The sequence below is a fragment of the Tinamus guttatus genome, unplaced genomic scaffold (genome assembly GCF_059628265.1).
Source record: "Tinamus guttatus ecotype Peru unplaced genomic scaffold, ASM5962826v1 Tinamus_guttatus_pri_ptg000002l, whole genome shotgun sequence".
Lineage (NCBI taxonomy): Eukaryota > Metazoa > Chordata > Aves > Tinamiformes > Tinamidae > Tinamus > Tinamus guttatus.
Window position 1 is genome coordinate 656,589 of NW_028288536.1, and position 26,374 is coordinate 682,962.

At 46.7% G+C, this 26,374-nt stretch overlaps 2 protein-coding genes across 5 annotated transcripts in view; one reads left to right on the forward strand and one right to left on the reverse strand.

The window, feature by feature from the left end:
- MAP4K4 (mitogen-activated protein kinase kinase kinase kinase 4) overlaps positions 1–26,374 on the reverse strand; it is a 602,555-nt gene that overhangs the window by 267,170 nt on the left and 309,011 nt on the right. The gene's annotated exons all lie outside the window — the stretch shown is intronic.
- The window catches only part of TBC1D8 (TBC1 domain family member 8), a 41,826-nt gene continuing 32,353 nt past the window's right edge, over positions 16,902–26,374 (forward strand). For both annotated transcript variants that reach the window (XM_088519512.1, XM_088519583.1), the window contains exon 1: positions 16,902–17,028. In XM_088519512.1, the coding sequence (XP_088375638.1) occupies positions 16,902–17,028 (127 nt within the window). The remainder of the gene's footprint in view (positions 17,029–26,374) is intronic.

Sequence of the window (26,374 nt, forward strand, 5' to 3'; positions counted from 1 at the left end):
TGCTGTCCATGTTCTTGGCCTTGAAGCTTGTGTAATGAGGAACCAAGAGAACGTGGTGTCATCGGAGACCCAGATGGATGGATCCTCACCAGAGAGGGCTCCTGAAAGGGACTACATGATTCTCTAGAAGATGCATCACTGCAGAACAGTCTCATGCTGTAAAGAAAGGTTCCGTTTTCTGCCTTTGTGGAACAGCCCCTCTGGGGGAAGGCAGGAAATACTCCATTTCTTTTAGAATATAGAATAGCCTTAAATGGTCAGTAAGAGCATTAGGTGTTTTTCATCATTTTTTAAATGTGGATTTGGCTAAGAACCTCTGTAACATCATGCATTGGGGTCTAAAGGTGGACAAATGTATTTGGGCTGTACTTGAATTGCTGATTCTCCATTTCTAGCACTGTCCCCTTGGCTCATAAATTCTAATAGAGATGCAAAGATTTCAGACTAAAAGAGACCCAGAAATTCTGGTTAGTCAGGTAACCCTTTACAAATACAAATAAAACTCTACAAATTGTTTGACTGCCAATATGCAATTGGTTTAATATTTAAATGAACACCAGCATCTGAGAAATTGTAACTGTTATTAGAAAATGGATCCATGACCAGAGGAGCATATTGAGTTGGGTTTGATTGGATTTCCTAGTAGAAGGCAAAACTAAGGGAATACACATATAATTCTATTTCAGATTTTTTTTTGCCTTCTTATTAAAATAGCTTATGTTACTGTTTGCTATTTTATTTTAGGCGGCAGTCAATGAACAAGAAATGCATTGTGGGTGCTAGGAAAAAAAGCTACTAATGAAGAAGCAGCAGGAAAAAAAATAACATGAGGAAGGATAAAGAAAAAAAGAGATAAAAAAGCTGTATTCAGTGGACTTGTTCTACAACTATTTGAGTTTCTTCTGGCAAAGAAGCCAAATACTTAGGAAACAACTCCCACCAGCATGTTTTTGATCTCATATTTCATTCGTGAGGAATATGGTGGGAAGGAATTAGATCACACCTTAAAGTCTAAGGGGAACTTAAAGCACTTCCAGATTGTTCTGTTTATTCTCATGAGACTTCTCTCCTGGAAACAAACTCTTTTTCTTGATAATTTTAGTGGCCAATCCCATCTACAGGGTATTTTAAACAGAAACAAATCAGAAAGGGGAAGGAGAAGGTATCTTTTGCCTGCATCTTTTCATGCTTGTCTTTCTAGCACCCATTCTATGTTTTTTCTTCCAAGCCCATCTTTTCAAGACACTAGTTGAGACCACAAGAACTTTTGTCATTCCTAGCATAAGGGACAATATTGGCACACAAACAACACCAAAAAGGGTTTCTGAGGAATTGTATGAGGATGAATCTTCACTTTGTATTCAGGCTTAGCGGGTGTCAAGGGATACTTGGATAAAGCTTGACGTGCACCTCAGAAACATCTGTTCTGTAACATCAGGGCACAGCGACTGCAGAAGTGCTGAACACTGGGTGCTTTAGAGACAAACATGTCTCTATGTGTTCTTAGGTATTGCCAATTTTAGTGACATTTTAAGCCAGTTTTCAAGTGTCACATGCCCACATATGAAAATTCACGTTAGTTGACTCACTTGATTTCTTCAGTGTGCTAGACATTCCAGAAGAGATGAAATTTTGGCCTAGGGCAAAAATCAATGGTAAAACTCTAGCATGTCTTATTGGCACAGAAAAACGAGATAAAATACACCTACTTACATACACACACAGAGGCATACACTAATGTATATTTTTGTGTGATCTTCCCTGCTGACTACAGAATCCTTCACTGATAACTTAGGAACATTTTCTCCTTAGCAAATGATTGAAAACAAAAAGATCTTTTTCATGTATCCCTTTTTTATCTTATTTAGTCAGGCAGGGATTTTTAAAAATCTCTGTTATTTTACAGTTGCTGAGCATATGTTTTGTATGGATTAGTCAGCATTTGCCCTACTTCAGAGCTCTTCACTGTGAACTTTGAATATTCAGCATTTATAATTGCGCTGTGCAGTTGTATAGCTAAGCTGGCACTGTTTCTCTCCCATGGCTTGGTGACTTGGTTGACGCTTTATGTTTCTGTTTTTATCCAAAATCAATCATCTCAGCTGAATCTTTAGCTAAGCAGATAGGATTGCAGGAGGAAGGACTTTGTGCCTAAGCTACAGATTTGGAATCCATTTTCTGAGAAGGTATTCAATAATTCAGAGCTGATTAGAGCTCTTATCCAGGAAGTGGGAGACTGGGATTCTATTTCTTCCTCTGCTTTAAGCTTTCAAGCTCAACTCCTGTGCTATCGCTGTCCTAGGAGCGGAGGGGAATGATCAGCTCCTCTGCTTGAGTTTGTTTTACAGGAACTGAGGAGTCACTGCAAGGGAAAGGGAGCAAACCCAGGAATCTGACGGATTCCCAATATTTCAGGTAGGGAAGAAGGGGATTAGAGTATCTGAAGAGCTGACACTTTTTCACATGACAGTTGGCCAGAAAGAGTCTTGGAAATGATAAATTTTAAACATGCTTTTAGCCCCCTTTTTTAATTATTATTTTTTTGCAAGAAAAAATACGTAAGTGGTGCTTTAGGGGCATTACTAAGCATTGTGGTACAGTGATGCTTGTAGACAAAGCAGAGAGAGATCCTCAAACTGCAAAGGTTCATTTGCAAATATATCTTTAATAATATTTGGTGATTTTGTTCTTCGCCAGAGGTCCTGCAGCTCCACTGATTTGTCTGTACCCTCACGCACTCCTGTGTTGCTCATTTTATAATGTTACCAGATGCTTCAAATACCTCCTGAGCTCTTTGCAGGCCTCTCTTTCCAGCTCCCTCCAAACTTTCTCCTGAGATTCTTTATCGCTTTCTAACTATGCTGCATATCCTCAAAGTGTCTTGTTATCCTTCCCATCTCCTGTTTTATGGTGAAAGCTTTTAAATACATTTTAATGATGCATAACAGCAATATAATGAGCCTAATAGCATGCTATTGATTTTCATTTGAAACACTGACATTTGAACAATTCAATAGCCTTTTAGCAGAGTGTATATTTAATGTGGTACAAAGGCAAGACAAGTGCAACACACTGTCTGCTAAAAAAGCCCCACAGTCCCCGTCTACTGATCCCACAGTCTGCTGCAATCAGCCACATTAGGAGTGTATCCTTTCCAGTGTTTTAGAAATTGTGGAGCACACTAGCTCCACAGCAAAATGAACTGCGGGGGATGCCCTCTGGATAGGAGACAGCTTAGTTACAGCGTCTCTGGTTGAGTGAGTGGTCTAAGGAGAGCAAATAGAAATATGAAATCAGGAACATACAAGGTAAGAAAATATAACGGTGACCTTTTAGTGAATAACACTGGATTTAGAGAGCACTGAATTTAGGAGAGGTTTCCAAGGGTTCAATGAGAAAGAGGGAAAACAGCTAGTGCTGCAGTGCACTGGCTGCGTACCACATGGCTGCTCTGCAATGACATGAACAGCAGTGTTGTCAGGCTGCACCAGCCATGCATGCGCCTCTCATTCTTTGCATTATAGCTATGGACCTCTTTTTTCTAGAGCCATTGTGTTCTTGCTTGCTTGCTTGTTTGTTTTTTATAACAAATGAATACCAGTGCAATTTGCATCAAATATAGGCCTCATCTCTGTGGCTTCTCATGGCACCACTTGTATGCTTTACCCACCAATTACCTGTACAGCCACATTAATGGGCATGATACCTTGCACTGGCAAAATAATAGGGAATACATTTTATCCCTTGAATGTCCACAAGGTCTTATACAGAAAGAGAAAAGGCCAGGGATACACAGAAGGCTTATGTTTGTATGAGGTTTTCAGTTAATTTACTTTCACACTTGTGAAACCATGTCCACCAACAGGATCATCTGACAGGTCAGGACTCAGACTGTAGTGCAGTCAAGTATAACCAGATAAGGTTTTTTTTCTTTTTTTTTTTCTTTTTTTTTTCCCTGATCAGCAACAAGCAACAGAAGGCCCAGTTGCTTTGATTATCATTTTTTCAGATTTTTTTATGATCACTGTGCTTATCTTTTGAGATCATGCTACAGGTCAGCTCAGAAGCAGAATTCTTGAGAATATCATGTCAGCAATTTCGAACCCTTTTGAAAACACTTTTTGAATTAATAGCAATTCCCAAGAGGTAAATCAGATACATGAATGTCAGGGGTTACCTAAGAAATCATGCAACATTTAACAGCTAAAGTGTCTGAGACAGGCATAGGTGCCCATATGTCCTGATGAAAATATAGGTAAAACTTGGTTTCTACTCATATCCGGAGGGACCGATTTCTTCTCAGTGCCAGAGAGCATCACGAAGACAGGCTGTCTTCATTTGGCTCACAAATCTGGAAATGAGCAAAGCAGTTTAGCTTTAATACCGATAGTAGTAATGAGGAGTTCTGTTGAAAGCAACAGAGCAGAGCCCTGATTTTAAACCAATCTGAGAAGAAATTTCAGCTGCATCATTGGAGGCAGAAGCAGCGACTGGTATCTTGTTACTCAAAACAGGCTCCTGGAAGTGCCTGATTCTCTCTGCTGGCTGCATGTAGAATGATGAGCTCAGATGTCTTGTTTTTGACTCCCAAGTTAGGGCAGATAAATCCCATCCCTAAAGGCATGCTGAATCCCCTGGGCAAGCAAGAACAGGTTTGAAGCCAAGAGGTGAGGCTAAATCCCAGTAAAAGCCCCAGTTGTACCTGCAGGCAAAATATTACGCTCAATTTCTTGCCTTGCGAGGGTGAGTTGTATCTTTTCCCCAGGCTGCACTCATCTTGCATGTTTTAAACACGGGTTCTTCAGGACAAGGGCTGACTTAGTGACATGTTTCCGCAGTCATAGCACAGTGTTTGTCGGGACTGCTAAGTGCTCCTGTAATGGAAATTATATACCACAGGAAGAAGATGCTTGTGTGCATACACCATTGAGGAAAAAAGAAATAAAGACAAAAAGCACAGGAAACGGCGAGTGCAAATGCCTTCTGTTTTGCCAGCCTAATATGAGAGAAATTCCCCTCAGCTCCTACTGCATGAACTGCTCTCTTCTCTTCGATGTTACATCTGCACTTGTGTCTTGCAACAATTACAAGATTTTAGAGGATGAGGAACTACTTTGTTCCCTGTCCATTAAGTCTAGCTGTAAAAACATCAAGTCCAAATTGTGTCAGTTCAATCAAACCAAAAGAAAGTAAATTCAAGTCTTGTAAAAAAAAAATCATTATATACATGACATGCATAAAAAGAACCACAAAGTATCACTGAGGCTAAGTTGTAAGAAGGCATATTTTCAAAGATTGCAATATCTGGAGCGCGCACAAGAAAGAGAATTTAGAAGGCATTAAAATGCTTCTTCAGCTTGAACAACCCATTAGTGATGAGTGAGGCCTTTTGGAGAGTATTTCCACTGAAGCAGCAGGTCACTTGGTGCCGCTTGGTGGCTTGGAGCCGGCCGAGCGGCCGAGGGTGACGTGGTGGCAGTGCCCAAGGCTCCCTGCTTGTCCCGGCTATCGCTTGCCTGGAGGGCTCACGGGGTTTGAAATCCACGCACCTCCTGATGACCCTCAGTGGTCTGGGGTGCAGGCTTCAAACCTGTAGCTGTCTAGCGACAGAGTGGTTCAATTCCTTTGAATTCTCTGCTCGCTGAAAATGCGTGCGAGCTTCCTCTCCCATCCTTACTATTTATAAGTATACATAGAAACAAATGTTTTGTAAAGATGTGAGAGACATTCTGGTTTATTCCCAGGAGCAAATAAAGCCTTTTATTTTTAGCCCAGTTTCCTAAGGAAACGAGACTGATGCAATCACATTGTCTATTTGACTGTCTATTGAGTCAGCCCCCTTCCCTCTCTCCCTCCCCCCTCAACTACTGGACCATTAAATTTTTTTTTTCATCCTGATTAGACAGAAAGGCAAAATCCTTTCAAAAGTGTTAAAAGCATCCAAGTTTTGTAAAAATCAGCGGCTCAGTAAGAAAAAAGGACTCATGCTAGAACAGAACTTGGTTTAACTGGGCCAAATAATGTAATACTGGGCACAGTCATTCCGCCTGTGTTATTGGAACACACCTGAGTCCCTTGCCCAAATGCAGAAACACTCCCTCTTGGCAGGATCCTTGTTTCACGCCTGCACCCCCTGCTTGCGCTCATGGATTGTTCCCTGTGATCAGCCACCACCTGCAGTTGCTGAGAATCATCACAGTCAAGTACGGGTTAAAAAAAACCCCAAACCCTGCTGCTGAAATGCCCTCCGTGGCCAGAGCCCTCTGTGTGCATCCCACACCAAAACAGGAGCGTGTCCCTCGCTGGGGCGGGATTCCTGCCTCGGCAGCAGCTGAGAGGGCGCGAGGGAAAATGCTGAATCAGAAGCATTTTATTTTTGGTAGTTTGATAGTGGGCTTAGGACGTTTGTGAGCAGGAGCTGAGGAAAGACAAGCGGGGCTTTCTGCAGTGCATAGTGCTGCAGTTCCTGAGGCAGCTCAGCCACCCTCCCAAAACAACCTGTGTGAAGTGGGCAGCCTGCTCCAGGTGAGCCCGCCTGAGCAAAGGGTAGGACGAGGGGATCTCTAAAGGTCCCAACCACTCTGTGGCTTCCACTGGAATGTGGAAATGTGAAGCGGGTATTTCTTTCCAGGCAAGTTGAGTTTGCCTTGGTGTCCTCCCCTACACAGGTGAGCAGGTCATTCTGCAGCAAGACGGAGGCAGAACTGACAGTAAATGAAGGTATCGGGTCTCGGCACCCAGGGCTGCCTTCCCAGCCGAAGGCGGGCAGGCACGAACATGGCCAGCCTCATTTCAGCTCCCCAGCAGACTCGCTGCTTTGCCGTCTGGGTGAGCAAGGCGCCCGTGAGGCTGTGCTGGCACCCGCACTTCTGCGCGCGCTCTCGGCTTTGCGGCCAGCGCGTCTCGGGGTGCTCTGCAGTTTACGACATCCTTCCTCCGCCCGGAGGAATTCTACTTGCAGAGGCAACGCCAAGGCAGAATAAACTTTAGGTCACATTCCCACAAGGCAGAGGAGCTGGAAGTTGCCACAGCATAATTCGATAGTGTGAAGTGCTTCTGAGAATGTTTGGGATCTGCGTATCACTTTTTCTGCTCATTTCCCAATTCTTGTCACTGGAGATTATAGATGTTTCTGTGACAAGCCGCCACCTTTGCAGACCTCATGTGTACCATGGACAAATCAACTCCCATGCGTGTCCTGCTGTAACTACAACAGGGTAAAGAGGGCTGTAGGGAAATCTCAACACTGTTTCTACAGGGAAAAGCGAGCTCGCTCTGTGCAGTTTGGAAGGAGAGCGGAGAGCGGGCACTGCAGGCAGGAGAGCAGCTAAGACATGAAGGAGATGTGGAGCGCTCCCCACGAGCTCCAGTGGCTCTGCTGCGCACAAACCCCACTGCCAGGGCATGGGAAGGGAATGTGAAGGTGCAAGACAAGAGGAATGAATAAGCAATCAAAAATACTCAGTGCTTTTCCATTCCAAGGGTTTTAGGAGCACTAATGAACCTTTGCGAGCTGCTGGATAGGTATTTAAGCCGTATTCCATTTTTGTAGATAAGGAGATGAAAGCTCTGGCTGAAGTCCAAAGTTTTGAAAAGCAAAAGCTACTTTTAAAAGCCCCGCTTGGCGCTCAGCACTGGCTCCACAGTTGCCATCACAGTCAACCAAATGCTGGTTAGTTCTGCAAAGCCTGGTCTAAACCGCACACTGAGAAGCAGCAATGCTGTCTGAAAATCCAGGCCATGCTGCCTGCCTGGTTTCCCCAATCCGCATAAAGAGATTAGTTTATGAGAGAAAAAGATATATATAAACATCTAGCAGTTATTAATTTGTCACTAGGACATTGTGGCAAGAATGAAAACAAAGACTTCCCGGCCTTTATACGGTTACAAAAAGGACAAAGATAAACAAAGATTAAAAGAAAAGACTTCCAAGTAGACTCATTCAGCTGTGTAAATGGAAAGGGAAGCAGAGCATGTTTTGAAATCATCCTACACCTTCCATAAAGACCAGGCAGATGGTTTGGGTGCACTTCTGTAAGTGCGTGATGAATATTTTATTCGTGAGAGGAATATAAAACATGGACGTGTGCGTTGTTACCGGGTCTGCCAAAGCGAGGGGAAGAAAACACAGGGCGTTATTAGAAACCTCGTGAATTGATGGCCTTACCGCAAACACTACCAGAGAAGCAAATTTAAATAAATATATATGTAACAGTGTAATATGAAGAGGAGGAGAGAGGTGTAGTTATTTTCTTTAGAATTATGCATTCTCAAATTTTATTTTGTGGCCATGTTTATTTCAAAGCATCTTGCTTGTCTACCCTCAAAAACAGTGGCGACGAGAAAGCCCCCAAATTCTGTATAAATGGAGACTGTCACGATTAATTTAGCCAACAAAATAGGGGGAAATCACAGCGTACCCGCAGAGGAAAGCCTCAATATAGCAGTGGCCAGGCAGACACAGAAATTTCACGCTGGTCAAAGAGCAAGTTCGAGCCCAAGCGTGGGCACACGCAGCACAGTTCCCATCCGGCAGCACCAGCGAGGCGCTGAGAGCACCATCTCAGCGCAACCTGGGGTGTTGCAGCAAGTCAGTGAAAAAAATATAAAAAATGCCAGAGAAGGGTTCCTCTGGAGAGCCCCCAGCGCATGGAAGTGAGAGAAAAATTGCCTGAAAAGCTATCTTAAAGGGCATCTCACAGGCACCCGCACAGACATTTCACATCCATGGTACCAGGCTTAGGTTATGATCCAGTTTTGCCGTTTGTGCAGCTGCTGTTGCTCAAAGGTGTTTGAAGTGCTCGGGACAGGAGCAGAAATGGTGGCTCCCTGAGCAGGCTGCCCTGCAGGGTCAGCGACACCTTCTGCTGCTCTTCAGCTGCTCTGCAGGCCATGGCCTGGTGCCGAGCTCTGTGCCAGGGAGGCAAAACATGGAAACCCAAACCTGGAGACTTAAGGCTGGTGTGTGGTGGCTGTGGCTGCAGGGTTATGAAAAACCCAGCAGGACAACAGCTCCTGTTAGACAGACCCTGCTGGGTACAGGCAGGACTGGGGCCACAACAACCGCTGTGACACAGGGCACGTCCACGTGTTTCTGTTCTGAAGTCGCTGCAGGCCGTGAGGCACCTTTGACGCAGAAAAAGGCACGGTTGTTTCAAGGCTTCAGGAAGGTTTTACTGTCTGCATGGGCCGTATGCTGGTGCGTGGATATTCAAAGGAAGAGCGTGATAAGCACTTAAAGGAAATCTTGAAAACAATAAGAACCTCTGGCTCTAAATGCAGGAAAGCAAACTGTAAATTCTGCCAGCTTTCCAGGCCATATTATTAGTCAAGATGGACTGCACCCAGATCCTCCAAAAGAGAGCTGGGTTAGCGCCCATCTTCGTATAGAAACCAGGCAGGACATTATAAACTGCCCTGGCATATTTTTTTTTTTTTCCCCAGCATCTCCTGATTATTGCTTTACTCTTGAAGGCTTTTTGATCTTGAAAGTGGACTTAGTATGGGGATGAGGAAACAGCCTTAAAGGAAGTTGCTACTAACACTGAGCCCTCCACTTCAGGCTTCCTCTGAGGCTGCCTAGCATGTGTGAATGCCAGGAGCTGCAGTTTAAATAGCAGGTGAGTACAGCAATACCTTTCTGCGCCAAGGTCATGCGCTTTCCCTCCTGAAACATCACCGCTCTGCAGAAAATTCCCATTAGGAAAACGGCAGCCCTGAACCTCAGTGTATGAAGTTTTGTCCTCTCTGCTGTGGCCTTTTCACCTTGTCTTAGATAAAAGGACCTTTACATCTTTAGCTCTGCTTAGGCCACCCTTGCTCTTAGCTCTGCTTATTTGTACTGTTGTCCAAGATCACTGAGTTTAACTAATTAAATTCCAGAAGGTCTGAAATCCATTGGCTGCTTGCTTGATTTCCCTTGAAGAGCACACGTTGTAGGAGGGCAGCCCTTCCATTCCTGCTATAATACAGTGTCTAAGCCATGGCAAAATAAATGGTATTCTTGGAATGTGGTTTCTTATCTGGAGTTGGGCTCTTTTCTCCTTTTGTGCCAATGTAATTTCAAGTGTCTTAAATTCAGTGTGAACTGGGTAATATATAAAAGTCCTGACAGAACTGGGTCTATCGGCAGCTGTGCCCCTGAGAATGAAAATGCCTTTGGGACAAGGAGTGGGGCCTGTGGGGATGGGCAGGGAGGAAATTTGGGTGGAAATTCCTTTTTTCATGGTGCCATCTCCTTGAGGCTTCCTGGGTCCACGACCGATGGGGCCTGGCAGGCTGGGCTGGAGATGAAGAGGGGCCTGTTGAAGGTGCAGAGGAGCTCAGGTGAGACTCAGCTCTGGGAGAATAGACATTCCAGCATTATCCAGGGAGAGGAGGGCCGGGACCACTTTGGAGAACTGGAGTCAAAAGAGACAAGAAAACAGTTGGAGAACTGCTGTATTAAACCACACCTATGATTGTAAATACATATCCTGAGAGGGGCTGTCTTCTGAGGAGATGGTTGCAAAACGCCTTGAAATTTGATAGCCCTTCTGGTGCTGCATCATCCTGGTGGTTTCCAGAAGAGAGTCTGCAGTCCTCAGCTGCAGAAATGGCATTTGCCACTGAGAATAAGGGTGATGGTGGTAGTAAAACAAGATGTGGACTCAACAGCAAAAACAGTTTTGGACATTTCTATTCTAAACAGTTCATTAAAAGACCTAGTCCATGGATGAGTTTTGCCGGAAGAAATGTAAAAATGTGCACTGTAAAAAAAGCCATGCAATCTCAGCACACGATGCTGAAGAATTTTAATCTGTTTTTATAGCATTGCCAGGAGCTTAGTTGCACTTGCTCTTAAAAGTGTATTAGATCCTTTATATCTTAATTATTGCACGGACATTCGTTTCATCAGAGACAATAATCTGAACCCCTGGAATTAATTACAGGTCATGACAGTTTGTCACTTTATGAGAACAAGCAGGAAGACAAAAATGTGGGCCATTACCTGGCTCTTGCAAACCAGCTGTTATGGGACATCAGAAATATAGGCACTTCTACAGCAGTCCTTAGTGTAGGAAACTGAGCACCTTTGCCATCTGCTGCCTCTTTTCAAACCCAAATGAATCTTGCATTTAAATGCATTTAATTGATCTAAGCTTAATAATTATTTTTGCAGGTTCCCAGGATCTGATATACCCAGAAGGAAGGCTCTTTGCAGAGTGGATTCAATGAGGGCATGCTGCCAGGAATTGGGAGCTCCTTGTGAATTATCCTGATTTCCCTTTGGGCCTTCCTATTTCTGCCAAATTTGAAGTGGACTTTCTGCAAGTGCGAGGCCAACATGGCTCCTTTCCAAAAACACAGTATCTGGGAGGAGATTTGGTGTGAAAAACCTTGCAGAGAAGCCTTGTAAAGCATCTTTAAAAATCCCCTCCTGCATGGGGTTTCTTTTAGGGAAGAAAGTCATTACCTGGGCGTAGGAGACAAAGGACATCCTACTTGTCCAGTCTGTCTGACTGCAGTTACATTAGAGAAAACGATCCACTTCATTCTATTTTTAATATGCCTCTCTTCAGCAGAGTAACACTCTTTATTGTCAGCAGGAATATCTTAGTATTTAATTTAACTTCTCTTTTTAAAAAAATCATTTCCTACTGCTTTTAGTGATTTGCTTTTTAAACACAAGAAACACATCATCTTCTCTCCTTGTGTTTAACACACCAATACTTGTAGGCAGCTATTTCATGTCATGCTTTCGTTGTCACTTTCAGCCATGGTACACGTATTTCAAACACATCCAACCTGAGCTCTCAAGTCCGTGTTTTAAACCCTTCATCATTTCTGTTATTCTTTTCTTAAAGTGTCTCCACGAGAGCTACACTGCTCAAGCACTGGTGTATTCTGAAATGAATATGATGCATCAAGAATAGGCTCTTTAGACTTTTTTATTTACCTGGTCTGTGATGTGGGATTTGGCTTTACAATAAATAGGGGAAATGTGACCCTGTATGTGCAGGATTCTGAAGCTGTAGTGGAAAATGTGGAGGGCTGCAAATCAGCAACGGTTGAAATCAGCAGCTATTTGTTAATCTCTGTGAGACTTATTTTGGTCCAATGCAATAAGTATATTGTAATTATTTTTTTCCTGGATGTATTAGTTAGGAGTTTTGGTTTCCAGTGTTAGATTCTCTAATATGTATTATTCCTCCAAAACCCTATACATTATCCACTGCACTGACTGTTGCCTCCAATATGCCCAAACTCAGGATCATTTGGGAATTTCACTAACCAGTTCTTCGGAATTTAATTAACTTACTAATTAGGGCTGATTCAGATATCAAAAAAACATAAGATAAAGACTCAAAACTGGAAACGTGAATATAACAGGACTATTGAATTTCCAAGAAATTTGTTGCCATAAACCTAAATACATCAGGCTTGTTATGTCATTTTGTGATAAATGGAAAATAACCTCTCTACAGTCTCCTGCCAAAAACATCGGACTGCTTCTTTCCTCTGTCCCAGCACAGGTGTTTTCACCAAGTCACAACACGGCTAAAAACTATCCAAAATACTTACACAGAATCACAGAAAGGTTGGAAGGGACCTCTAGAGACCATCTAGTCTAACCCCCCTGCTCCAGCAGGGACACCCAGAGCACATGGCACAGGGTGGCATCCAGGCGGGTTTGGAAGATCTCCAGAGAAGGAGACTCCACAACCTCTCTGGGCAGCCTGTTCCAGGCTCTGTCACCCTCACAGGAAAGAAGTTCTTCCTCACATGGAGATGGAACTGCCTGGGTTTCAACTTGTACCCATTACCCCTTGTCCTGTCACTGGCCACCATGAAGAAGAGTTTGGCCCCATCCTCTTAACATTCTCCCTTCAAGTATTTGCACATATTGATCAGATCGCCTCTCAATCACTTAAAACCTAGCTTTCAGCTGGGTAAGTGCCTCAATCCATCTCACTACAGGAGTTGTATTTGGCAGGTGGTGGATGGACAACCTGCTTTGGCCACAGCCTGTACTTCTATCAGCTTCAACAGCACAACTGCAAGTGCTGGAGCCTGCCCGACAAGGCTGGAGGCTCCTGCAGGTAAATTCAGGGATCTACGGCCTCCAGGCCGCAGCCTCTCACGACATCTCATAGGCCGGGGCCACCTGGCCCAGGGCCCAGGCCACCAGGACGCGACATCCCCAGCCGCCGCTGCTGCTCAGTTCTAGGCCCAGAGGTGCCTGGTAAACCTGATCCACGCGAGGAGTCTGCTTTGCCCAAACATCTCTGTGATATCTGTAGGGAAAAAAAAAAAAAAAAAAAAAAAAAAAAAGAAAGATGTGCTTTACGGTTGAGAAAGGTGAAGCAATGTGAAGTAAAAGGTCATGAAGGAGGTCAGTGACAAAAGCAAGAAGCGACAAGCGAGTTTGCCCTGTGACTCCCTCTGCTGCCTCTGCACTCTGTACTCCGCCTCAGAGATACTCAGGAGCCATGCGGTTTATGACATTCTCCAGAAAACTGTTATTTAGTCCAGGTGTGACTAAAGTGTGTGGTCTAATACAGCCTAAGCTGCAGACTCGGTTTCTGGTGCTCTGTTATTTACATCTAAGAATGATACATAGGACCATAAACAACCAAATACAGTCATTTCATATCCATGTCAAGGATGGAATAAAGAACAGCAACCTTATTTTCTTTCAGTTCTTTGCTTTCAAATACATTTTCACTTTTTTTTTTTTCATGTTACTTTTCTGCTTCATCCCAGCATTAAATACCTTCAGGTTACCCAGCAATTCTCGTTCCTTCCCAGAATGTGCAAGAGAAGACCTATAAAGGAATTTAACTTTCTGCAGCACCTTCTTTTCTGTCTAGGAATCTGACAGGTCAGCATTGTAAAACTATTGCTTCACATGAGATTTCAGAAAAAGATCTTTAGAATATCCAAATCCTGTTCAAATACCGGCTGTGGAAATAGCTGGCACCTAGCTGGAAGATTTTCTCCATGCATATAAACCTTTCATTAGCTGCTGCCAAAGACTATCCAGTTAGCTGTTGCAGGTTACTGCACTTAATGATAAGAAGCATGTATGTGTGGAGGGCATTTTCCTTGCAGATCTTTGGCTAAGTGATATAATCAGTGTCTTTGTCTTCTCTGTGCAGCCCTTTTGTGCCTTCAGTTTACTGGCTCCAAGGCAGCTGTGCTACTTCTGCCTCGTGATTGTTCCTGCCCTCCTGCCCGAGGACCCCTTTAGAACAAGGGGCAATGGGTACAAGTTGAAACCCAGGCAGTACCATCTCCATGTGAGGAAGAACTTATTTCCTATGGGGGTGCCAGAGCCCTGGAACAGGCTGCCCAGAGAGGCTGTGGAGTCTCCTTCTCTGGAGATCTTCCAAACCCGCCTGGATGCCACCCTGTGCCACGTGCTCTGGGTGTCCCTGCTGGAGCAGGGGGGTTGCACTAGATGATCTCCAGAGGTCCCTTCCAACCTCAGCCCTTCTGGGATTCTGTGACCATCGGGTTGGCATGAGGGAGCAACCCCCAGCCATGGTGGAACGCAGGCCGGAGACGCTCTTCAAAACGTCCTCACTGGCAGCCCGAGGTACGCGGCAGGCACTGCACGGCCTCGCGCTGGAGCCCCTGACTTTGGTGGGACAGGGCTCCCCTGCAGGGTAGCCAGCCAGCAATGGGAGGGAGGGCAACGATGACTCAGAACTCAGGCATTTTGGCAGTGAGCTGCTCACTACCACCCCCTTGGCAAATCTCCAGGGAAATCCACGTGCAGCTCCGTGTTGAGGAGGAAGCAGGCTCCTAGGTTGAATGTATGAAAAGTATTTACACAATATATACTAAAAAGTGCATTGTTTTAGCCAGTCAACCCAGATTAGTCTTCCCTCTTATCATCCTCCCTCCTGATTTTTTTCCCCTCTCAAGTTTATCCTGAATGAGCGCTTTAAAATAACGCCCTTCTTACGCTATCATTAATTTTAAAAACACATTGTTCCATCATCTCTTCCTTTTAATAGCTTTTATTTTTACATCAGACAAGAAGTATGCTCACAGTGCTTGCTTGCTCTTCTGTTGTATGAGAATGAAGAGACTGCTCTACACTGAAATTATAAAGAACAAAATTCACAAGGTATTTACTAGACTGCAATTGAGCACAGAAATTTTCCTGCTCCACTGGCAGCTGGAAACCAATGAACACGGTCACCTTCCAAATCCCAGTTAATAATTACCACTGGCCACACCGAATAGCACCCTGCAGCATTAATCCCTTTCGAGGAGTTTGGAAATTTAGAAATCACACAACAATAGATGCAGCTTTGTAAACTGAAACTCAGATCTTCCTTCATTCCTTAATCAAAATGCCCTGCTAAAGGGGATCTTTGCCAATCTGTGAATCCATGATTTAACCCACAATGAGTGGGGTCAAACAAAGAGAGAGTTTGTGAGGTTCAGCTGTCAGCTAAACCCAAGGTTATAAATAACGTATTTCATATTTGCTATTAATTGAAAGCAGGATCTGGCTGAGAGAAAGTACACTGGTCATGTTTTACCGGCAACTCCGGTTACTGAAAATGTGTAATATAACACCAGATTCTAAAATAGGCCCATTTCATTTTAAATACTAGGATAGACAGGTTTGGCTTTAAAAAGCATTTCCTAGAATACAGTGCAGATGGCGATACCACAGCGAACGTGTAAGGTTAAGTGCAGCCCTGTGGCACAGTCCCCTGCTTAACTCTGTAGGTCCCAGGGACGGGTCCAGCCTGGAGAAGGGGCTCTCCCAAGCTGCTGTGATGGCCGCTTCGATGCCAGGAGCATTTCACATTGGGCAGAGAGGACAAGGTTGCCAGTTCCAAGCTTCAGGAATCACCATTGTATTCTGTATTTGCTCACACTTTATCCCCAAAGGCTCGATCCATTATTTCCAATCTAAGAGGATTGGGATAGCTATTTGTGTAGGTTCACGAACGATCCTACAGGCAGCTCAGCCACAAGGAGAGAAAATTAAGTCATAACTGGGATTCTGTTTTTTTTTGTTTGTTTGTTTTTGTTGTTGTTGTGATACCGAGTTCCAAACACTGGCAGTCATTAACAACTCCTAACGCCAAGGAAAGCAGTTGCAGGCTCCTGCTTTAATCCCTTATCAACAAGAAGGTAAATGGAAGCTGCGTGCCCCAAGCAAAGGCTCCCTTTCCTACCAGCCACGCGCGGGGGCTGCTGGTGCACGGGATGTACACGAGAGCGCATAGGGGCGGCTATACGGGCTATACAGCACGGGGTATAGGGCTGGGGATAGTGTGTGGGGCACCGGCACCCACACACTGCGGAGGCCTCAGGAAGCACCCCCGGCTGCACCGCGATGCTGCCAGACCCCCTCGGTGCCGTGGGGCCGGGCCGGGGCGCCGTGGGGCCGGGGCTGCCGTGGGACGGGGCTGCCGTGGGGCCGGGGCGCCGCGGGGCCGGGGCTGCCGTGGGGCCGGGGCTGCCGTGGGGCCGGGCCGTGGGGCCGGGGCTGCCGTGGGACGGGGCTGCCGTGGGGCCGGGCCGGGGCGCCGCGGGGCCGGGCCGTGGGGCCGGGGCTGCCGTGGGACGGGGCTGCCGTGGGGCCGGGGCGCCGTGTGGCCGGGGCTGCCGTGGGGCCGGGGCTGCCGTGGGGCCGGGCCGTGGGGCCGGGGCTGCCGTGGGGCCGGGCCGTGGGGCCGGGACGCCGTGGGGCCGGTGCGGCGGGCAGGGCGGGCCGAGCGGCGGGGGAGGCGCCTCCGCGGCCCCTCCCGGCGGCCGGGCCCGCGCGGAGGAGCCGCCGCCTCCGCCGCGCAGCCCGCGGGGGGCGATGTGACCCGCGCTGCGGGAGCGGGGGCAGCGGCGCGGCCGGCCCGCGGCGGGGGACGCGAGGCGGCGGCGGCGGCAACAAGATGTGGCTGAAGCCCGAGGAGGTGCTGCTGAAAAACGCCCTCAAGCTCTGGGTCACGCAGAAGAGCAGCGGCTACTTCGTCCTGCAGCGGCGCCGGGGACACGGCGACGCCGGCGGCCGCTTCACCGGTACCTCGGCCCGGGGGGCGGGCGGGCGGGCCCGGGGCGGCCGCGCGCGCGCCCCGCCGCCAACTAACTTGGCGGCGCCGGGAGCCGCGGGGCCTGCGCCCCCGCGGCGGGAAGGAGGCGGCGGCGCCGCTTTGTGCGGGGCCCGGCGGCCGTTACCTGCCGCCGCCAGCGGGCGCGGGGCCGGCCCGCCGCGGGTGAGCGGGTCCCGCCTGCGGCCGGGCCGGCTCCGGGCTCCGCGGGGCCGCGGCAGAGCCGGGCCGGGGGCGCCGCGGGGCCCCTCGGAGCGAGGCCGTGCGGGGCCTCCGCGGGGGCTGCGCTGCGGGAGAAGCCCCCGGTGCGGCCGGAGCCGGGCCGCTGCTTTTACACGGCTACAATCTGAGGTTTTTTATTATTATAAAAACTTTTCCTGGTGGAACACTGACCTTTGGCAGGAGGCGATACTATTTTCTGCACGTGCTCTCTCCCTCCTTTTTTTTTTTTTTCCTTTTTATTGCAGTTTGCGCACGTCGTGGAGCCGTAGAGGAGCCCGGAGCTTCCCACGGCCCCGTTATCCGTGTGTATCCCGTGAAATCCGCCCGCTGCCCCCCGCCTCGCGCGGAGGCTCCGCGGGGCCGTTCCCAGGCTCAGACCCGTGCGTTGCGGCCGCCCGGCGTCGTGCGGGTCCGAGGGTGCCATGGGTGACACCGCCAGCCCCCGCTGCCCGGGGTGCCCCGCACGGAGCCGGCCGCGCTGCCGTCTGGTTGAGTTCGGGGTGAATCATCCTGCTGAATCTACAGTGCACGGGCTTGCACGGATCTCTCTTGGCTGGCTAAAAAAGCCACTCCTGTCTCCCTTTTCCTCTTTTTTTTTTTTTTTTCTACAACTAGGGGGGAAAAAAAAAGTTTTCTTAGCTGTAAGTGCTGATCCCTTAAGTCATTTTAAGTTTTGGTGTTTGAAAGTGTTTAGAAATTAGCATTCTCTAACAGGAAAATGAGCATTGAGTATAGCTGGAGATGGGTAACTTTGTTGTTGTTGTTCATAGTTGGAGTAATCAAAATGGAGACCAAGACTGGAACACAGTTTGACTTCACTGGTAAATCAGTTTCTTTTTAGTGCAAAAGTCCCATTGTGCTTCTTGCTGTACAAGGATACAGAGACGCTTTTTTTGTACCTACCTTCTTGAAATTTGCACGTGAAAAGGGCTACTGCATTTCAGTACATGGTCTAGTAAGCTGCAGAGTCCTAGCTTAGAACACGCTGTTTGCTTTACTGAGAAAACAGAGCTTAAGCGAGAATGTTACCTGTTCCCCTTTCCCTTCCCCAGCAGCGACTTGCGCTGCGGTTAAGTTTGGCAGAAGGCTTTGGAGATGTGTGAGGGTCCCGTGCGCTGCACGAAGATCGGTGAGCCCTGAGGAGAGGGCCTGCTCAGGCTTTGCTCGTCTGCGCTTCCGTGCGGGGTCAACTGAAAGACCAAGCAAACGGGAGAACAAGCCCGTCCCACGCGCCGGGGAAGCTGAGTTTCGGAGCTGGCGCGTGCGGGCGATGCAGTGGTCCCCCCGTGGCCCACCTGCCTTGGTTCAACCAAGTGGTGGCGGAATCGGGTGACGCCTGAGCTGTGCTCGTGTGTGTTAGTTACGGTGTCGTGTCTTCACTGGGCCTGTGTGAGGGCATCTGCTTTATGGCTCTATTCTTGTGTCTGCATTTGTTTTTTTCCTTGCAGGACTGTACGCTCCTTTCTGCTTCCCAGGGCATTTTGTCCATTACCTAAAAGTGAATTAGCAGAGCTGGAGGGTGTATTTTCTGTGGATTCAATTCCTGGAAGATGCATTGCATGAGAGCTTTTCTCTCCCGTGTCCGCGTTTCTTTGGGTAGTGCTTTCGAATCAATATCGGAGCAGGTGCTCGAAAGAGAGAGACACTATTTACTGCCGTTATTTAATTTGTGTTCTGGGGCATTTACTGAATGTACACTGTGCTTGCAAACAGAAGGTGCAGAAAGTGAAGGAGGTTGTATTTGTCTGTTCATTATCTGACCGGTGTAATTTGGTTTTCTCTCCTCCCCGGGCTTGCATTTTTCAAGTAAATGTTTAACTTGCCAGCTAATCCGGGTCTCTGCTTGAAAGCTTTGTTGGATCAGAGACTTAGGAAGGAAATTGTTTTTTAGGAACACTTTCTCCGCAGAAACAAAATTATAATTTTGGAAGCACTTGCTAGTTTTTAACAAGTTGTAAATTAACAGAATTCTTGGAATGATTTGGCTCAGCAGTCTCTGTTAGTCCTGTGTTTTTTTATTGCCATAGAGGAAGGCTTGCTTAGATACCTCCTGCAAAAGGAAGATGTGTGATGGAACCACGTCACGGTCGGAGGTGGCTGGATGGGGATACCTGCCGGTACCTCTGCGCTCACCTGCTAGCGATCACCTGGAGCTGCCATCAGGACCCCAAAATACTGCCGAATCCTTTATAGCAGAATAATGCAGGGTAGTTTAGCTTGTGAGTGCACCAGCGTTGCTACTTTCATTTTTTATTAGGGGATGTTGAAAGCTCCATTTAGCTTCCTGTTTGATTAGATTAGCTCTTTTCTTTCTTTGCGTTTTGACAGCAAAACTGCTTGTGCTGTGACCTGTTGGGAATGTTTTTGTCACGGGCGCCGCATTAAGAGCAACTTTTCACTCTTCCCAAGCAGTTTCTGTTTGCTCAGTATTTCACATTACACACTCTAGGTGCTTATTTATAAATGTAATTTAAAAAAGCCCAAACACTTAAGATTCTTTTAAATACTTATGGTCTCTTACAAATAAGATTAAAGACTTCTAAAGTCTGTAGGCTTTACTTCAAGCAGCTTTTTGTCTTTACTTTTTGAGGTACAGTGATTCTACTCCCACCAGGAAGTTAAAGTTTGATAAAAGGTTATGAATTACTCCCGTTTCACCAGTATTTTTAACTGATTTATGATACTCCCCCCATATACTTTTCCAGCCTCCTAAAGATCCAGCTGGAGACACATTCCAAGGTGGATGTGGTCATCTTAATCCTCAGTGGATGAAGGTACAGGAGAGAAAGCCATTTCTCCTCAAGCTCACAAGAGCTTTTAACAGTTCACAACCTTAAATATCAAATAACACACTGGCAAAAAGAAGCATCTGTGCTATGTGAGTTTGAACTTTATTATTCCTTCAGTAAAAAGAGGTGTGATAAATACACTTATTTGAGCCGTATGCTGTTAACTGAAATAAAATCTTAGGTTTTATCTTCTCTTTAAAAACTTATTGCAAGGTGGTAGTTTTCAAGCTGATCTCTGGAGCACCTCCTGGTTGTGGATGGAGATCTGATTAGTTACAGAGCTTCTTTCCACTCACCTGCATTTTAATTTTTAATGCATACAGAGCAGTACTTATTGATAAGCTCTGTGTCATTTTCTGGAAATTAAACACAAAGTGAAAGGTCTTTTGCTGCTCTTTCGTTCTCTGCGGTGCAAATAGCTCAGTAGTCATGTTATATGCGTGAACTTCTGTTAGTGCAATTCGTCTCCTGCGGTAAATAATTTCGTAATAGAGTCGGTTTCGGAGAAAGGCAGCGATAGACCTGTTACATGGACACATCCTAAAGGTGCATGTGGACTCCCTAATGGAGATCTTCCGTGATGGCAGTAAAAACCCATCAGACCCCGTGAATACAGAGTTGCTCGTGAGTGGGACTGGGTTTGCGTGTCGTTGTTCCCACCACAAGAAGGCAAGGAGTTCCTAGGCCAGGCTTATTGTAGTGGGTCGGGAATATGGTCAAGTCTTGGCGTTTTAGTGGGGAATGCAGATGAATATTCCCAGATGGGCAGCTCCTTGAAGGAGCTGTCCTGACACAGCCCCCAGGGAAGCCTGCCCGTCAGGGCCAGGGGGAGTCACCTGTCAGTGCTGGGGTGTCCAAGATACCAGAGCAAGTTGCCGATAGCTAAAGGTAATGCTTGATCTATAATTAAAAAAAGTTAATTAAGAATCAATGTAATAGTGTGAGGGGAGAAAAAGGTCAATAAAAGATCCCTCAGTATCTGTATTTATGTCCCTGTTTACTTAAGGAAAAACTCCCTCTGAAACCTTGTACGAGAAGGGGGATAATCCAAATAGTTTGTTGAAAACCTGGACTCTTGTCAAGATGTTATCTAGCCTTGCCTGCAAGTGGAATTCAGATCAGCAGGATTTTTTGTTTTCCTTCAGCTCTTTTTTTTTTCTTTTTCTTTTTTTTTTATTGTCGCTCTTTTTCTAAGCTCGTGCTTAGATACCCTCTGTTAAGAGGGTAACTTTTATGTGGTGGCAGAATTTAAGTAATACTAGATTGTTCTGGTTAGATTATGTACAGCACCCACCAAAAAGGAGGGAGACGGTGTTTTATGATAGCACCCAAAATAATACGTTGTGCCCTGGTGACTTGGGGGACTGCAAAGGGCAGCTTGCTTGTCCCACCGCCTCGTTAATTTTCAGGTAGAAGACAATTCTGCATTTATGGATCCGTAACGTGAGAGTCAAAGCATTTGGCTCTGTGGCCTTCAGGGCTGTAAAAATAGGCTCGACCTAATCTGAACGTGACTTTGGTTAATGTGACAGAGGACGGAGATAAGCAGCTGCACCAATCCTGTCGCGGTGGCGTTCTTACAGAAACGGCCTCAGAGGAGCAGGGAGCGAGAGGAGTCGCTGCTTCATGACTCGTGAGCTGCTCTTTCGGGGTGCTGAGCCGGGACTCCAGGGCCCAGGACGGGACTTGCGGGATCCTTCCCGCTTCCTGCGTTGGTGACCTGCCCTTTTCCCCATTCTGTGCTCTGATATGAGGGCAATAGCAACAACTTAATTCCCAAGGATATGAAAATGTCAGAATGAATGGGTACGCAAGTCCAAGCTAAAATACTGTCTCCCCCTCTCCTTAATTTTCGGGGGTATTTTCTTGCATTCCATGGGGCACTGAGACTGTAGAAGGAATAACACTTAAAAGGTTTGTTTCAATTCACTTTTATGTGTTGGATTAAAAGAAAAATATAAAGACTTGTCTAGTGGCAACGCTTGATCTGGCAGAGCGTGCATTAGAGGTAACTTTTCAGGGCTTGACTGTTTGTGTGTCCCCAGTAGAGCAGCAGTTTGAAGCGTTAGGCCTTGCTGAAGTCTAACGTTGTCTGTGCTTATCCCGCAATGCAGTGAGCCCTTATCGTTGCAAAGGGAGCAGAGCCCGTCTGCGGCCGAGCCCGAGCGGCTCCCGCCTCCTTTTCCTGGCGCGCTTATCCCGGCGAGTTCCGTGGCTGCGGTGCCACCGGCTCCTGCTCTGAGCCTGCGCGGAAAAGCGCGACCAGGATGCGGGGTGCAGAGCGTTCCTCTGCCTCCGGCAGTGAGATGCACCCTGGTTTATTGAAGCCATCAGCTCATGTTACTGCCTTCAGAATGGGGGGAAAAATCCTTTGTGCTGCTGGCCGCCTTGGCTGTTTGATTTGCCCTTTCCCCAGCGCTCTCCCACCTGCACAGCTCGGGGTGCCCTGGTGCGCAACTGCGCGTGCCGGGGGCTGCGTGTCCTGCTGGTGCCGCCCGCGTCGCCCCGTAGGAGCCGGCTGCCTCTGGCCAAGGGATTCGCTCCTTCCTGACCGCTGCTTTGGCTTCCCTCACTGTTTTTGTTCTATCTTACTGATTTTTTGATGGACGAAGAGAAGTAGGGAGCGGCAGTGAAACGCAGCCCTGAGCTCTCGGCAGGCATTCGGCGACGCTCTCGGTGCTGCGGCGTTTATTGGAGCAAGGACCTGGAAGGCTCCCGCTGTAACCGGGAGTCCTTCAGGGAAAGCCGTGCTCCCTGCTCATGTGCTGGCGCCTCGCAGCGATCCAGCTTTCCCATGGCAGGGGAGGCTCCTACTGACACGTAGGAGATGCCACGTGTTACTGCTGTTACCTCGTCCTTCGGTCGCTGAGCTCCAGAGCGTGTGTTACACAGCAGGTTCTCGCTTTGGAAGCAAACCCTAGGAGGAGCATTTCTCAGTGTCGTGGTACTCTGGTCTTCCTTGACTTTGTTTTTTTTTTTTTTTTTTCTCGCCATGAACCAATTTCATTTTTTTTCAGTGTGAATTCTGCTTTGATCACCCACTGCCCAGTGTCTCTGAAGTTGAGAAGAAGTTTTAAATGTTATGGGGATAGTTGACATTGATGGAGGCAGGGAACCTACATTTCAGGCTTTGAAAGATGCAGTGTGTTTAGTAGAAATTGCCGTTGGATTAACTCACTGTAAATGGGTATCTTTTCTAGATTAGTTATGAATATGTTGCTTATGGCATAACTTGCAGTGGGATCCTTCAGCTTTCTGTAGGGATGTGGGGCGTAAAGAAACGTATTTTTAAAGATGAAAAGAAAGGTAATACTTTTGATAGTGCATTTGAGAACCAGATCCATATAAAATATCCTTGAATTTTTTTTTTTTTTTTTGAAGAAGTACTGAGCAAGTTTGTTTTACATTCAGTTAGGATTGTCTTGGGAAATAAAACCGAGTTGTACAGTGTGTAATGCACAGTTTGCATGCGGTTTATTGACCTCTGTCAAAGAGGGGCTACCTATTTGTTGCAGGATTTATTTGAGAATAAATCCCCTGGTCCCTTGCAAATGTTCTTCTGCTTGAGGTTTTCTAGCGCCAGGGGGATTTTTGGTAAGGTCAGTAGGAAGTTACGAGTCTTACAGAACCCACGTGCAGTTTTCCATAGTGAATTTAGTATCTGGGTAACTGCTTCCCTGAAATAGCTCTGCATTTTGGAGGGGGGAGAGAAGCTGATGAGAAGTTGGTGGAATAGCCGGTTAAAGAGAAGGAGGTACTTTCAGTTATCAGTTTCTTCCACAAATCTTGTCGTGTGTAGAGTAAGAAAAAATACCTATGAGAATTTGGACAGAAAGCAGGGGAGCAGTTCCTCTCTTTCTCCCCTCTGTTTCTGTTTCCTTTTTGTTTTGGTGTATTTTATAAGTGGTTTCACTGCTGCTATGGTGCAGAAGGAAGTCTGCAGTGTCCCTAGTGCATCCATGTGCGATCCAGAGACCCTTTGGAAATACCCTTCCATGGGACAAGCTATTAGGACGTAGTAGTAGAAGATATTGGAAGTATTAGGTACAAAATCCGTGTGCTTTGTAATTTTTCATCTTTGTTTTAAGGCGCTTTTTAGTTGTTTATTTTTTGCTGCGCCAGTGAGAAGCAGAGTGCAAGTGTTTGGAGTGGAAGGTCAGTCAAAACGAGCGCCATCTGAAGAGCCCTTGGAAAATATTGCCCCTTGTTTCAATATTTTTTTTTCCTTCTACTTTGCTTGCAGCTGAATTAGCGCATAAGGCTTTTATTTATTTGTTAGTATTGCGTATTTTTCATCCTCTTACAAATGCACGCTATTAGAAGCTCCTTTCTGCGTCCGTCTCCGTTTCTTCTTCCCCTTTTTTTTTGTCTTCCCTAGCACGGGGGATCAACGCTCCTTTATACAAACGCCCGGTGGCACGCGCGCCAGCTGCACGGGCGGCCGCAGCGCAGGGCAGGCGCGTCCCGGCGTCGCAGCGGGGCTCCCCGGCCGGGCGCCGCGGGCCGTGCTCGGTGTTGAAGAGCAGCGAAGCAACGTGGCGGCGCGCCTGGGTTTTGGTCAGAGCTGCTGCCGGGATGGCCACGACCCCCACCCCGCTCTGAGCCCTCCTTAGGGCTTCTCTCCGTTATCCCTAATTGCTGCTTTAGCTGTGGATAGTTTATGCTAGGGAATTCTTTTATCTGTGCAGCTCTGGCGTGGAAGGAGGAAATGTTGTTTTTGGTAGCTGATAAGCGAGATAGAAATTGTAAGCAGAAGTAAAAAGTGAGAAGAGGAATTGGTTGCCTAGGTCAGTTATTCAGGAACAGAAAAGGGAATTAATTTTGAGCAGACAGAAATAAAAACACGTCTTTGGAGTTCTATATTTAATGTATATTTTGTCCTGTTCCTATAACTGCTGGCTTTCACAGAACAGATGTTTAGGTGCTCCTCTGGAAGTCTAGAAGGACTTGCTTTCAGTTGGCTTTTTTTTTCCAGCAACTCCAGTGAATTAAAGAGGAATCTTTCTCCTAGAGCCATCATCATGGGAAAATATGTGCAGTCCTTCAGAAGTCTCTTCTTTTTTTGTTGTTGTAATGTCTCCTGACTTCTGCCATTTGAAAGTTGGACCCTGCTGCCGTTCCCTGCATCTTGTGATGCTCTCTTGCTGGCTGCTCTCAGACTTTTCTAAAGATACAGAATGGACTTGATGGGGATAATTTGCTGGGTTTTTTTGTACTTGGAGAAATTTTAGTGTCTTTTTCTTGTGCCTACAGGAAAGCATTTGGCATTTTCTGACATTATACATAGCATTGGTCTCCAAACTCATGTCTTCATGTTAAACAGATGGATATGATGTCTTGAGGGGTATTTAATTCAGAAGTGAACTGTTATTGAATATCCCTCAATACAGTTTTAGAACCTGCTTGTGTTCAACTTTTCTTTGGCCTTGAAATAGCCATTGAAGGAGCGTGTGAGTGCAAGGAGGAAGTGGTTGATGTAATTATCTTCGTTCTAGGAAGGCTGCTGACCTTCCTCTTCATGAGGTTCTTGCACCTCCTAGCCTAGACAGTGGCTTTGCTGCGGCCGTTGTGCTCAGAGTAACTCGCTTTGCTCTGCTCAGCTCGTCCCTCTCTGGTTTGTTGTCCAGGAGAGAAGATGCTTCACGTGAGGCCTTGCAGGGCTCGTTTTGCTGCGTCTCTCAGTCATTTAGGTGATGGAGTAGAAAGTGCAGCTCGAAAATCTGTGCGTGACACCAACAGCTAGCAAAGCCTTGCAGGCCAGGAACATCTTTTTATGCTGGGTAAATGGTGAAAGGAATTCTGAGTAATGTCACATGCAAGTTGTGGTGCTAGAAGTACTTTTCTGTGCACGGTTCAGGGAGGTACAGGGCAAGGCCAGCAGTTTCCAGCAGTTGGGCTGGAAAATCTTCGTGGGAGGCAGCCGCTGCTCCTGCGCTCTCTCCTGCAGTTATTTTGCCTGTGTTTAAGCCAAGTGCCGAGCTACAGCAAGATCCTGCTGTAAATATTCCTGGATCTTGTAACAGAGATGTGCATGCAAGATACAGGAGGCGATTTTCCACTCTGACCGCGGGTGAGGCCTTATCGGGAATGAGCATCGTGTCCAGTTTTGAGCATCCCATTTAAAGGCAGAGATAAACAGGAGAGATTCCAGAGAAGGAGGATGAACCATTTGAAAAATATGTTCCGTAAGGAGAAGATGAGGTGATTAGGGTTTATTTAGAGAAAGAGAAATCGTTAAAGGGTGGGGAACCGTGAGGATACTTTTTCAGAATGCTAAGTGGATAAAAAGTGTCTGTGGCCAATTAC